The sequence below is a fragment of the Sardina pilchardus genome, chromosome 17 (genome assembly GCF_963854185.1).
Source record: "Sardina pilchardus chromosome 17, fSarPil1.1, whole genome shotgun sequence".
NCBI classification, from domain to species: domain Eukaryota; kingdom Metazoa; phylum Chordata; class Actinopteri; order Clupeiformes; family Clupeidae; genus Sardina; species Sardina pilchardus.
Genome location: NC_085010.1, coordinates 12567294 through 12582293, shown reverse-complemented (window position 1 = coordinate 12582293; position 15000 = coordinate 12567294). Strand labels below are relative to the sequence as shown.

The 15000-nt window shown below is 45.0% G+C and overlaps 1 protein-coding gene across 2 annotated transcripts in view; it reads left to right on the top strand.

Annotated features, from left to right (window-relative positions):
* Positions 1-15000, top strand: part of plxnb2a.1 (plexin b2a, tandem duplicate 1) — a 179244-nt gene that overhangs the window by 116040 nt on the left and 48204 nt on the right. For both annotated transcript variants that reach the window (XM_062518614.1, XM_062518613.1), the window contains exons 3-12: positions 1-274; positions 818-1546; positions 4483-4680; positions 5405-5530; positions 7009-7109; positions 8125-8251; positions 9869-10025; positions 10293-10419; positions 10795-10903; positions 14097-14198. The exon at positions 1-274 is cut by the window's left edge. In XM_062518614.1, the coding sequence (XP_062374598.1) occupies positions 1-274; positions 818-1546; positions 4483-4680; positions 5405-5530; positions 7009-7109; positions 8125-8251; positions 9869-10025; positions 10293-10419; positions 10795-10903; positions 14097-14198 (2050 nt within the window). The remainder of the gene's footprint in view (positions 275-817; positions 1547-4482; positions 4681-5404; positions 5531-7008; positions 7110-8124; positions 8252-9868; positions 10026-10292; positions 10420-10794; positions 10904-14096; positions 14199-15000) is intronic.

Sequence of the window (15000 nt, the reverse complement as noted above, 5' to 3'; positions counted from 1 at the left end):
CGCCAACGGCCGCGTCTACGCCGGCGCCGTCAACTTCCTCTACCAGCTGGACGCCAACCTGTCCCTGGAGCACAAGCAAGAGACCGGCCCGCACAAGGACAGCCCCCACTGCACGCCGCCCATCATCAACTCCAACTCCGCCTGTGTCGACCCCAAGGACACGGACAACCACAACAAGCTGCTGCTGGTGAACTCAGCTAACGGCAGCCTGGTGGTGTGCGGGAGCCTGTTCCGTGGCATCTGCTCCCTGGTCAATCTCACCGACATCAAACAGGTACCCAGGACGGGTTTTACTGTATATGATTTATCACAGTTGCAGAGCAGTGGCCTGAAACATATGTGTCGCAGAGCTTATAGCTATTGTATTGATGGACCCCTCTCCCCTGCAACAGGTGTCCAGGATGTACATGCATTTTCTTTTGATTTAGCATAAGCTGTGTCCAAAGTGGAAAAATCCCGCTTTTTAAGTTCATAGCTGGTTCCATGATGCCTGCTACAGCAAGTGATTCACTGGACAGTTGAAGATAGTGGGGCAGCTGGCAGCCGTCTTCCATTTCAGATACAGCCATAGTTCCAATAAAAAGGCCTGAAATTGATGTGTTGCACAGAAAATGTATAGCTGTTGGTAATTAGATACAGTACAAGCATTTCAATGTGTATGCTTTTGTGACTGTATATTCTCTTTCTCTCTCTTTCTCTTTCTCTTCCTCTCTCTCTCTTTCGCTCTCTTTCTCTTCCTCTCTCTCTCTTTCTCTCTCTCTCTCTCTCTCTCTCTCTCTCTCTCTCTCTCTCTCTCTCCTGTCTTATTGTGTCTCAGGTGCTTTACTACAGTGACAGTAAAGGGGAGAAGACCTACGTGGCCAGCACTGAGGAGAGCGTGAACGTTGTCGGGGTGATGTCGTCCACCGTGAGCGACAACCACAACCTGAGCGCCTTCGTGGTCGCCAAGGGCTACGGCCCGTCCGACGGCTCCAAGCTCATCAGCACGCGCGTCCTGGAGGACTTCAACGAGTGGGTGATGTTCGAGAACATCGTGGACGCCTCCACGGTGCAGGCGAGCTCCTTCGCGCAGCGCTACCTGCACGACTTCCGCCACGCCTTCAAGGACAGCGGCTTCGTCTACTTCCTGTTCTCGCGCACCACCGGCGTGGGCGACAAGGCCAACTTCACGTTCGTGGCGCGCCTCTGCGAGAACGACACCCACTACTACTCGTACACGGAGCTACAGCTCAACTGCAGCGGCTCCAACCGCTACAACAAGGTCCAGGCGGCGTACGTGGCGCCGGCCGGCGTCGAGCTGGCCAGAGACCTGACCGCCGCCGGCGAGCACGGCCCGGTGGAGCCCGACGACCTGGTGGTGTACGCCGTCTTCAGCTCGGACGAGGACGCGACGGGCCACTCGGCGCTGTGCACCTACCCGCTGCCCAGCATCAACCGGGCGCTCAAGACCATCATCAGCGCGTGCTACAACAACGGGGGCCTCATCAACGGCAAGGTCAGCGTCTACTCGCCCTACGTCAACAAGGAGGCCTGCAGAAGCAATGAGGTAGGTCTCACCAAATGGGAAGCCACATTGTTGTTTTTTTTTGTTGCATATATTGTGAAAGGACAGTGAAGAGAGTGACAGGAAGTGAGTGGGAGACAGAGATGGGGTGGGATCAGGAAATGACCCGGGTCGTGTTCAAATCCGGTTCCCCGTAGGCACTTGGTCCAATTGTGGTACAGACGCTGCAGTCACATCGTGCTTCGTACTTGAATCGTAATGAAAGCGCATCGTTGTTCAATCTTAAAAGATTGAGCTTAGATATACTGTACATCCAAAAGAGAAACATTTGTGATCTCGACGTCTGTTTTATCTTGTACACACGTTTCATAAATGAAGACTATTGTCTGAAATTACATCTACTCCACTCTTTAGTAAGTTGTATCCTTCGAAAATGAATGCAGTGTCCATTTTATTTACAGTACCGTGTTAGATGACTATGAGGGCAGTGTAAAGAACAGTGATATGAACAATAAACTATTATACTGCTAAAAATTGTGATATTGATTTGAAGACATATCACCCAGCCATGGGTCTCATCAGTAGGGTTGCATTGTCAGCGACATAATGTCAAATGGTAGCCTACCCTACCATTGAATTTACATCCCTAGAGTTTGCCTCTATTCCAGAAATACCAAGACCAATTATGGTGCTACAACATTTATTGGTCGCTTGAACTTAATCAGAGTCTGGAATGTGGTATGCTTACCATAAAGTGCTCTTTAACAGTTTCTTTCATCACGATGACATGATTATTGGGGGTGTTGCATTGGCCCAACACACACACACACACACACACACACACACACACACACACACACACACACACACACACACACACACCTTTAACCTACACCCACCTCATATTTTACGCCAATGATAGAAAGGAAATACTAATATCACTAATAGCAGTTTAGTTCTATTTAGCAGATGTTTGTTTTTTGCAGCCTCATTTTAGCATTTGTTTCATGTCAATCAGTCATAGTGTGTTAAACCTGGTAGTCTACTGAGAGTCTGTTGATTAAGCAGGTACCATATGCATATACATCTGTTTATGTAGTCTGGTCTTGACACGCACAGATCAGCAACCTGCATCCTCACAATGACGTATTCATAAACGAGAACGCTAGCCGCAAACGCCTTTGCCCAGTCGTTTTGCAGATGTTTTGTGTCTGCAAGGACTGTTTCATAGTGCAGTAAAGAGCACATTTCTCAGCAATTACTTCTTTAAAGCAGAAGCGAAAATAGAAACCACGACCATGTTTTTCCTAGTCGTGCTTTTAAGTGATCCTATGAGAAGTTATGCATCTATTACTGTACATCCAAATATGTGGAGAGCAAAGCAAAAGTCAACAGACCAGGCGGAGATAGCATCACTGTGACTAGTCTCAATGGGAAAAGAGCCTGGCACTCTTGGAAAAGGCATCTGGGGAATCTGCAATGATTTATATTAGACATTACTATGTTGTTACATCGGGCGGCATTTGTTAATATTTCCACGTCGAGGATGATAAATAGAGAGAGTTCTCAAGCCCTCCTTGCCCTGGGAAGAAAAGAAGAAACACACACACACACACACACACACACACACACACACACACACCTGCTGCCTGCCAAAAAAGAGCTTTAACAAACATGCCATGCATCGGCAGGTTTTAATGTGAACATGTGAATACAAATGAGTGGCTCCACCAAAAGTACTAAATATGCATCACTGCCAAAACAATGAGCAGCACCTGTAAATTCAATGAGGACAAGAGAACATTCTAGGAGAAAAGAGAATTGTTTAGGGTTGTAATATGTCATTTGTGACACCGACTTTAGATATTGATACGTAGACAGCAGGGCTTAACACTGCTCTGGACATGAACACACATTCTCACACACACACGCACACGCACACGCACACGCACACGCACACACACACACACACACACACACACACACACACACACAGTCTTTTGCATAAAAAAGCTCAAGGGTGTTTTATTTAATCTTGACATGGACCTTTGCTTATACCCTTGCCGTTCTGGGTTGAACAATGGCTTTGGGAGAAAATGGAAAATGCTGGAATAAAAACAATGACTCGCATTATTAGGCAGCGAGACACAGTAAGTAGATTTTCATAAGGCAGAAATATATTTGCTCAAATGACCTGTGGCTACTTTATGTATTTACCACCATCACAAAGTGAGCCACATTACAATATGTTAGAGAGGATGAACCCAAAACAAGCTAAGTAAGCTAAGCAGTCTTTGAGAGACTACTTTTACATACTTTCCATTAAATTGAAAGGTCCATGGCATTTTCTGAAATAATGATAATGAACAAAAACATGTTAAGTGATCAGATCTCCGTATTGTCATTGGATGTTAGTATTGGCTCTGTTGAGAAAGAGGAAATGTTTGAATGTTACTGAGCTGCATGGGAACATAAAAGAGTTGATATCAGAGCTTGTTTTTGATGCGTTTTCTGGCAGGCAAAAGGGCCTCCTATGAACTCGGCTGGCATTGTTTTTGTAGTCTGTTTTTCTGGGTTCCTGAATGTGTCTGGTTAACAATCTGTGATGTTGCCAAGATCAACTAATTTCCCATGGGGTTAGTTTGGTAGTGGCATTTTGAATTGATTTGAATAATAGTCCAGATGATACAGCTCGCTCCACATTTAATGGCACTTCTGGCAAAAATGAGTTGATTTTTTCCCCTCCATCTTTTGACATTTTGTCTTCCAAACCCAAAATCTTGCAGGAGATCTACAGTAATTTATTCTAAGAAGAAAATCTTCATTAGCAAAAACAACACAACTTTTAACAACACAACACTTTATTTCAGATACCTCTACAGTAGTCGTCTTTGCTACTGTAGGGGTCACCAATAAATGTGGAGGTCACTATTTTGGAAAACGCAATGCTCACTCTTCCTTTGTTCTTCCTTCTCCAGTTTGCGCAGAACAATCTGGTGGACAACTACATCTGTGGCGACGAGTTCCTCCCTTCCCCGCTGGCCGGCAAGCCAGAGGTGGCCCTCTCCACCACTGAAACCTACACCCGCCCTGGCCTCCTTACTGCCGTGGCCGTCGCCGTGGAGACCTACCACACTGTGGTGTTCCTGGGCACCATAGGTGGCGAAGTTCACAAGGTGAGAGGAGGAGGCAGAGGAGAGGAGAGGAGGAACAGAGGTGGAGGAGAAGAGGGAGAGTGGAGGGAGGGAGAGAAGAGGGACAGGAGGAAGGGGAGAGGAGAGGTCCAGGAGGGAGGAATGGAGGATGAGAGGAGTGGAAGAGAGTAGGGAGAGGAGAGAAGAGAGGAGGAGGGAGAATGGAGGGACAGAGAAGAGGGAGAGAGGAGGGAGGAGAGGATCAAGAGTGGAGGAGGAGAGGAGAGAGAGTGAGGGAGGAGAGGTGGCACAGTGCTGGATGAAAGGAGGGAGAGAGTGGAGTGGTGGTTAGGTTGGGTTGAAGGGGGGAGCAAGAGAAAAAAGGGGTGGCATTTTGGAGTTTCTAAATTTTGACGGTGTTATGATTTTGACCTTCTGATGATTTACCGTGGGGAAAATAATAGCCACTGAAATGGAGTTAAGAAAGTTCAGGTTCAGGAAATAAGGGGCATTGCTTTTTTGCTCTAACCGTAAATTGATCCAGCTAATATTCATGTTCCCTCCTGGCTTAATGACAAGGATAATCAGCAAATGTCACTAAATATTTGTGGAGGTCTTGAAATGTCCAGAGCGTGGAAGCAACACCTGTGATATGAATACTGAAAGAAAGTGAGCATTCAGTGAAGTATTAAGGTATACCCACTGCAGTAAAAGTATACCCACTACAGTATCTTCAACTTCAACCTCTGAACTTTGACCTTTGTAGGTGCACCTGGCCAATAACTCCCACTTCTATGGCAAAGTACCAGGGGTCAACACCGGGGAGAGGATCAACAAGAACATGTTCTTTGACCTCAAGCAGGACCACCTCTACATCACCTCTGAGAAGACGGTAAGGTGGACGCAAGATGTTTGCCTCTGTGGCCTTACAGGGAGGCACGTACTGTGATTGAAGCGTTCTGTTCACAAAGCATCACCCGCCACAGCTGGTTACCTCCGCCAAGGAGGTTATGTTTTCACCGGGGTTTGTCTGTCTGTTTGTTTGTCTGTTTGTTAGCAAGATAACTCAAAAAGTTATGGATGAATTTCGATGAAATTTTCAGGGAAGTTCTGAAATGACACCAGGTAGAAACGATTACATTTTGGGGAGTGATCCGTATCACCGTCTGGATTCAGGAGGCAGTTATGTTTTTCGCGTGGCGTTGTAATGGCATGGTATGGCCACGTGGTGGCGATCTGAATAGTTTAGATTCAAATGTATAACAGCCAAGGAAGGACTAACAATACAGGCAGAGGTCTGCGCTCTCTGAATGCTTTTCTAGTTTCTACTATAACCAATGGAACTGGCTGTAGCCTACCAGACGTGATAGTGGTGCATATGTTCGAAAAAATCAGACCATTCTTCTAACCTCATGTTCACTTGGCCACATAGTGGAGGGACGCTGGTTGTCTTATACACATCAACATGGCTGGTTTAGTGTGTAATTCAATAGTCTGGGGTTTTTTTCTGTTTATGGAGTGGACGTTGTGAAGCTTTTGTCCACCTGTTAGAGCAGTGCATTTTAGCTGCATTCTAACAGGAAGACACACACACACACACACACACACACACACACACACACACACTACTGTCAATGTCCAACTCTTCTTTAGTAGCTAAATGAATATGCATTACATATTCTTCTCCTCTTCACTGATAATCACAGCTGTCTGGGCCCAAAAGTCTGTGTCTGAAATGACCAAAGGCTTTCAGGGTTTTTTCAGGTGCAGATGTGAAGTGCTTTTCTGCCACGTTTTATTCTCTGAGATGACAAGCAGGTTTTCATTAACGAGAGCTTTTAAGCATTCCAGCGCAACTGTTTGCAGACCTTGTTGAGAGAAGCCTTAAAAAGTCTGTTCTTCAAAGAATGTTTTATCTTCCTCAAGTAATGTTGGCCCACCATCAGCAGCTTCTAGCACGTGGAAAATGAGAACAGCCTGGAAAAGTCTCCCTCCAAATTGCTGGCCCAACAGACGCCAACGATCTCCAACATTCTCAAAACATTCCCAAAACTCTCAAGTTAACTATGTGGTTTTAAATATTGGATGAAATAGCATATTCACACCACACTGTCAGCAACTGTGTTCAAGTGTTGTGGGATGTTGGCGTGTGTTGGTATTTGCTGGTTGGTTTTGCGCCTTTGTGTGTGTGTGTGTTGTGTTGGGTTGGGTTGTGTTGTGCTGTGTGGAGAGATGTGTGTATGTCTAACTCCTCCTTGCCACCACCGCACCCTTGTGTGTTGTGTTGTGTTGTGTTGTGTGGAGAAATGTGTGTGTGTCTAACTCCTCCTCGCCCCCGTGCTCTTGTGTGTGTGTGTGTGTGTGTTCCAGATCACCATGGCTCCAGTGCAGGCGTGTCACCTGAAGAAGGACTGCCAGTCCTGCATGGCACTCAGGGACCCTTACTGCGGCTGGTGTGTCCTGGAGGGCAGGTCAGTGTGTGTGTGTGTGTGTGTGTGTGTGTGTGTGTGTGTGTGTATGTCTTCTACATACCTTTGTGTGCATGTGTGAGTGCATGTCTTTGAGTGTGTGTGTGTGTGTGTGTGTGTGTGTGTGTGTGTGTGTGTGTGTGTGTGTGTGTGTGTGTGTGTGTGTGTGTGTGTGTGTGTGTGTGTGTGTGTGTGTGTGTGCGTCTGTGTACTTGTATATGTTTGCCTTTTCATCCTTGTAAGTCAGTCACACACACTCACAGTATCCTTATAATTTTAGACTTGTGTTAGGACACCAGGGTTAGTGTTTTGTGATGGACAGCCACAGTTCATCTTCCCATTAATGTCCGTGTTTTACAGCGGCCCTATCCATGTCCACAAAAGACATTCACTCATTACAACACGTTTGGAAATATACCGGAAAATGAATCCCATGTATCATTCATCTTCTTAATCGTAATCAATTTTATTTTTTCTAATGTGCTTTCATTTTTCATCCAAACCTGATAAACTCATACCTCAGGCCATCACTGCAGTCATGCATATCATTGGTCCGTCCATTTTCCATCTAACCATTCACCCGCAGCCTGGGGCGAAATGAATTCTTCACACATTTACCAAAGTCCATACAAATGCCATACATATTTAATATCCACCACTATGCGGCCTTGACAACTGAGCCCTTGAAACTTTTTTCTTCATAGTCTCAACAGAACAACAACAAAACGTCAATTTCTGCATTTTCTAAATGACACATTTAAGGTGAAAATAACAATGCATACAAATTCTAATTTTTTGTATGGTTGTATGTATCTCGTCAGCTGAGGTTTGAGCAAATAGAGGAAGGCAAGATGTTTACACATGATGGCATTTTTGTTTATTGAAAGACTGTATGTGGCCCAGCCAATTGAAAAGCAGCAAAGGGGATAACAGGAAATAGTAGACAGTAGAAGTGTGTGCCCTCCCCAATAAAACAGAGGCTTTAAGGTGTGTGTGTGTGTGTGTGTGTGTGTGGCAGGTGTACGAGGAAGGGCGAGTGTGAGAGTGCGACGGAGGAGAATGCCTGGCTCTGGAGTCCCCAGCAAGAGTGTGTGACCATCGAGAAGTTCACACCACCCAACATCAGCTGCAAGAAGACCCAAAATGTGGGTACACACACACACACACACACACACACACACACACACTCACTTACACACACAAACACACACTTGTAGAGGACCTGTAGAGTGTTTGTTGAGTGAAACTTTATTCATACCTTTTTCATTGGCTCGGAGGCTATGGCAGCGCTCTGTTGAATGGAAGCAGCGAACCATAAAGTTAGATTAAACACAATTTCCTTCTTAAACACTGAGTATTGATGTGCAAAGTAAAGTTTGCAGCCACCCTGAGCTGCCACTGTTCTGGGAAACAGGGACTGAAATAAAACTGTACTTAATTTCTCAACTTCCACTTAATGTCCTTTTGTGTACCGGACTCACTTCTCCTGCCCTCACATAGTTCTCTCTCTCTCTCTTTCTCTCTCTCTCTCTCTCTCTCTCTCTCCCTCACTCGTTCTTTCGCTCACACTGTGCAGTCTCTTCTTCCTCCTTTACACTCTCTCTCTCACACTCTCTTACTCACTGTCGTTCTCACTGTGCAGTCTCTTCATTCTCCCTTACACACTCTGTCTCTCTCTCTCTCTCTCTCTCTCACTGTGCAGTCTCTTCTTCCTCCTTTACACTCTCTCTCTCTCACACTCTCTTACTCACGGCCTTTCTCACTGTGCAGTCTCTTCGTACTCCCTTACAGACTCTATCTCTCTCTCTTCTCTCTCACTCTCTCTCTCACACACACTGTGCAGTCTCTTCATTCTCCCTTACACACTATCTCTCTCTCTCTTCTCTCTCTCTCTCTCTCTCTCTCTCTCTCTCTCTCTCTCTCTCTCTGAAATTAACTTTCTGGGTCACTTTTGATTAACGAGGTCTTATTTAAGTTTCTCAGGCTCAGAGACTCTGTTTGATTACACAGTCTCAGGTCCCCATAGGTTTGGAGTGTATTTCCCCCCTCTCCCCACACACACACACACACACACACACACACACACACACACACGCGCACACACTCACACAGGCTCCCATTAAAGCTAATGAATAACTCTGAAAACAGGTCAAGAGTTTGGATCGCTTTGCAGAATAATTATGTGGGAAAAAAGCAGCTATGAATCAGTGAGCTGACTCCCTCTGTGTGGGAAGAGAAGTCCACATGCTCTTTAATGTCACATGTTGGATTGTGTGTTGAGGGAGAGAAAACCGCTGGTCATTTACCTAACCCTAATCCCCCACCCCCCCCACCCCCCCACCCCGGCCATGTCTTGGTGCCTGCCCTGGGGATCGAACCGGCATCTTTCAAGTCCCCAAGCCCGCTTCTCTTAACCATTATAGTCTTTTCAGATACACAGCCAATTTGTGCTGGGCTGGACATACTGTAAAAGTGGTAGTCGCCACAGAGGCCCACATACCAGTTCACTAAGCGGTGGGCCTGCACTTTGATCGATGCAACAGCATCAACGTAGACATACAGTACACACATACACACATATGCATGCGTGTGCAAACACACACACACACACATACTAACACACACACATTCAGACTTACACAAACACACTCACACACTCACACTTACACTCACAGCACTGGTGTTGTTGTGTATTTGTTTGTTTGTTTGTTTGCTTGTTTGTTTACTTTTTGTTTATTTTCTTTTTGGATTTTTCTAATAAGGTGGTGATCACTATCCCGAAACTCCCTCCGATCGATGAAATTGATCGTCCGATCTGCATGTTTGGGTTGTTGGACAAGACCGCTGATGTCAGTGAGACAAATGTCACCTGTCACCTACCGGAGGTGAACAGGATCCCTCCCACACCTGGGAATCAAGGTATGTCACACACACACATATACACACAACACACACACACACACACACACACACACACATACTGTATGCACACACACACACACACAGAAACACACAAACAATTGGTTCATTGATACCAACACCATACAGTAAATACCTGTATCTCAGCTGCTACAACTAGATTGTTTACTGTTTACTGTCACTTTGTTTAAATGTATCGGCTAACTCTAAACATAAACATAAGGTAAATAAATGTGTGTGTGTTTGTGTGTGTGTGTGTGTGTGTAGATTATGTGGCCGTACCGGTGAGGATCCTGTTGACGTCTCGTTGGGGAGGACATACGGTGGAGGTGGCGGTCAGTGAGTTCCAGTTCTACAACTGTGCTGCAGTAGTGAAGAGCTCAGAAAACACACCGTGAGTACTCCCAGATATGCATCAACACACGCGCGTGCACACACACACACATGCACACATACACGCACACACACACGCACCAACACACACATATGGAGACACACACGGGCGCACACACACGCACACACACACACACACACACACACACACACACACACACACACACACACACACACACACACACACACACACACACACACTCACACACACACACACACACACACACACACACACACACACACACACACACACACACACTCACACACACACACACAAGCCCTGTCTGTCCTGGTGCCGAACTATACATTGCCCCTCCCCTAGTCCTGTGATTGGCTGCGCTCATCTCTAACTCCTCCCTGATTGGCTGCTCCTCAGGTGCAGCGCGTGTGTCAACAGTCAGTGGGGTTGTCAGTGGAACACCAAGGACCACACCTGCAGTGACAGCGACGATTTCGTAAATGATCACATCGTCAAACACAAGCAGGTAAGTGTATCCACCTTATTCCTTAACCCAAAAATCTGACCAGTTTTCAACTTCATTCTGTTTACATTATAGCTTTGTGCATTCTCAGTACGCTAATAATATGCCTCAATTTAGATTTCTTTTGAAACGTTGACAATTCTGCCCTCAGCAAGGATAATTATACTACATATAACTGATATAAAATATAAAAGTTTACTTTTATATGCGTTATGATATGTCAAGCACTGTTAACCGTCACATTAAAATCGATACAACACAACTTCGCCTGAAATAGAATACTGGGGTGTCATGGTGACGCCCATTGTTGGCTAAGGAATATCGTGGATATGCAGGCCATTTTGAAAGTCGGCCCAATGGCCAAAGTGGGGTTGAAGTCCCGCACACTGTCCCTCACGCATGCAACACACAGTTATTGTAGCAACGTTTCGGTCATGTGTAGACTTTCCTCGGGTGAAATTCACCTGAGGAAGGTCTTCGCCACCGATCCTCAGGTGTACATGACCGAAACATTGTGATTATAAATGTTTGTTGCATGCGTAATAGACAGTGTGCAGGACTTCTTCATATAAGTATCACTGATAACCCTTACCTTTTCCAACGCGCTTTTCACCCATGCAATAACCTAATTTCACTGGCTCTAGCATCTGCTATTCACAATAGCAAAAAACGCAAAGTGAGTTGAATTCAATCTGACTGAAAAACGTTTAATGTACTTTCTGTCCATTCAATCATGCACTGAGGCATCTGATATTGACCATAACAACTGTGAGCTGAGTGAAATGCTCTGCAGAAAACCTGAAGTATCCTGCTCAGGAGCAACTGTTTCCTTGGCCTCAAAGAGAAGCTTTGCAGTGTTCTAAGAATTCCTGTAGAAGTATTCTCTCATTCTGGGCATGCGAAGCTGCATAGCAGCACCTGGAATCTGAACTGGGAGACCAACCAAAAAGCACTTCTTCTCTGGACCTCACTGCTACAGCTGCAAAACGTTATATTTCATTCTTTCCCACTCAGTCACTCACTCACTCACACTCACACACTCTCATCTCTCGCTGACTGTGGTTTTGCTTTGCTCGGTGGTTTGGTAATCCATTTTCTGACTCCTAAGGGCCGTCCACACCAGGGGCCTCATTTATAAAACTTTGCGCAGGATGTACGCCAGAAGATGGCGTGCGCTCAAAACTCAGAAAGTGCGTGCGCACAGAAATATTCTGATTTATAAAACCGTGCGCACGCACGTTCCACGCCAATTTCCCTTTATAAATCAAGCTCTACTCTACATTTGCGGCACCTGTGCGTACCTCAAGACACACCCATAATTGCTTATAAATATTCAGCGAAACGCCCTTAATGAATATTGATGTCTGTGGACAACATGCCAAAAACAGCGGGAAAGACAAGAAACGCAACTTCATTGACTGTTTGTGGGTTCATAAATGGCGTGAGCAGCCACCGTTTCAGCGGATATCCACTGTCACCTACAACATAACTTGAATGAGTAAAGGGTGAATGTTTAGAAATGGTCGAAAATTGTTACAAATTCTTTTAGGATTTACACACAGGATTTAAACACGATTCGCCCGCACCCACAGTACAAGCCACCATCGCGCACAGCTCCAGCATTCAGTCTGCGCCCAACGCTGCTACAGTAGCCTATGTCTCAATATGAATCAGGCCAACATTTGTGAGCAACATGTCCGTGTCACATTATATAACTTGGACATTGAGGGAATGAAAATATGCTTCCTGTTAACAAAGGCACATTTATTTTCACTCGGTGCTCTTATAGCAATATGATTGCAGTCAATAGCACGGATCACATTTGGGAAATTAGACTTTGCTGCGTTTTTATTTGCCTGTTCACCATGTAAGGAAAGTTCATGTAGTTTGGTGATGAAGCAGTAACACCTCCTAACACGTCTGGCAAAATTCGGCTGAAGGTTGGCTATTCCAGTCCGGTCAGCCAGTTCTCGATTCAGCCAGTGGCAAGAAAGCCGATGCAAGTCAGCACTTACTATAGCCTACCATTTGCAAGCTAACAAGCAACATGTTTGAGCCTTGATGTATTATTGACAAATAACAAAACATGCATGAAAGCCATAAGTGGATAATTAACTAAACATACATAGGCATAGCCTATCAGCATGTCTTTCTCGCATCAAATAAGATGGAATTTTTGACGGGCGCACGAAACAACAATCAACCACGTTTTAGATTTTAAACAGGATTAGGTTAAGGCAGTTATGTCATTGATGCGCGTCATTGCGCGATGTTATGCTTGTGTTAAACTTCAATTATTGAACCAATTTCGGGTCGTTGTACCTGTTTCCTCCTGAGGTCGCAGTTTCTGCTTTTCCCTTTTTTGTGCGTACGCATGGGTCAGAGCTTGCGTGGAGGTGCGCACATTTTCCCGTCAAGTTCACTTTTTATAAATACCAAAGCTTGCGTAGAATGAGGCGTACGCATTCTTTTGTGCGTACGCATCGTTTATAAATGAGGCCCCAGGAAGGTTAACTTAAAAGATAACTGTAGCTGTAACCATAACAGTGTGAGCGTCCACATTGACCATCAATGAGGAAGGTTTCTCCTCATGTTGATGAATGTGATGTCTGAAAATCAATGGATTTGGATCACCTGTCAGTTTTTCCATTGTTTTTAAAATCAGTCTGAAAGTGATCCCCAATGTCATCTTATCTCATGTCGTTATCGTTATAGTATATCATGTGGACGCTGTCTTTCATATTGGCTAGAGCAGTACTTAGAAATGTTTTGTAGTTGTCATTCCTGGTGTGAATGACCCTATAAAGAAAATATGTTGTACACTCTCAGAAGCCAAAGTCTCCCATCTTTGGTCTCTGGAATCAAGCTGATTCTTCTGAGAGGGTTAGAGACTTATTTTTGCGCTAGCAATAGCAGATGAGATGAGACTGATGTTTATACTAGCGTTAGCAGTTGAGATGAGACTGATCTTTATACTAGCGTTAGCAGTTGAGATGAGACTGATTTCTTTGTTACCATTAGCAGGTGAGATTAGATAGATTTTTATACTAGCATTAACAGGTGAGATGATATGATCTCTTCGTTTGTGTTAGCAAGTGAGCTGAAACTGATCTCTTCGTTAGCGTTAGCAAGTGAGATGAGACTGATACTTGCATTAGCATTAGCAGGTGATAAAACTGATGCTTGTCATTCACAGGGAGAGCTCTGCCCTCAGTTTGAGAACCCACAGCCGCTGCTCATCCCTGTGGGAATCAAGACTCCCATCACCTTCCAGGGCAAGAACCTGGAGGTTTACCAGGTAAGAAAATCAAGGACATCATTCATGCATCATTTGCACAGAATTACACTCCCATTTACACTTCCATTCCTTACCTTAAAATAACAGCTTCAAACTCATTCTGATGCTAAGATGTTTTGAAGAAATCCAAGGCACTCTTCGTCTTCATTAAAAAGCTTTTAATTAAATCTGAGCTAGTTCATAATAGAACAAATTGCCAACATGTTTCGGCCTGCAGTGGCCTTCATCAGGGCTTTAAAAAAGTTCAAACTTCCCCCCACTTCCCTATATGCTTTTCACGTCATGATTTGGTGCGCGTCTCCAGTCCATCAATCATTCTGATGCTACACTGACACTAATATGAAGAGTGAAGTCTCTGGCATTGCCACTGTGCACTCAGAACGCTTCATATTGGACTGTGTAACATTGCTGATCAAGAACTGTAGGTTCATGACCCTTTTAGTCTGTTTTTGAGTCTTCCAGGCAAAGTTGCATGGAAGGAACTAGGGTTAAGGTTAGGGCTAGGGTTAGGTGCCTTGAAGTTGACTGTTGGGGCTTGAGGTCGGTTAGGTGCCTGAAGTCGATGGTGGGGGCTTAAAGCACCATTGAGTAACTGCCTACGTGAGGTCATTTCTTGTGACTTTATTGAAGCACAGCAGGCCGACCCCTTTGTTACACACATTGTTTTATCAGCAAGCTGTTGTGTGTTCTATTCAAATGTTTGTTGAGTCAATGACCATGCAAAGTGTGGCAAGCCGGGATTTTGTTTGTGTTTGGTGTTTGTTTGCTTGTTTATTTGTTATCATCTTTTGCGTTTTGGTTG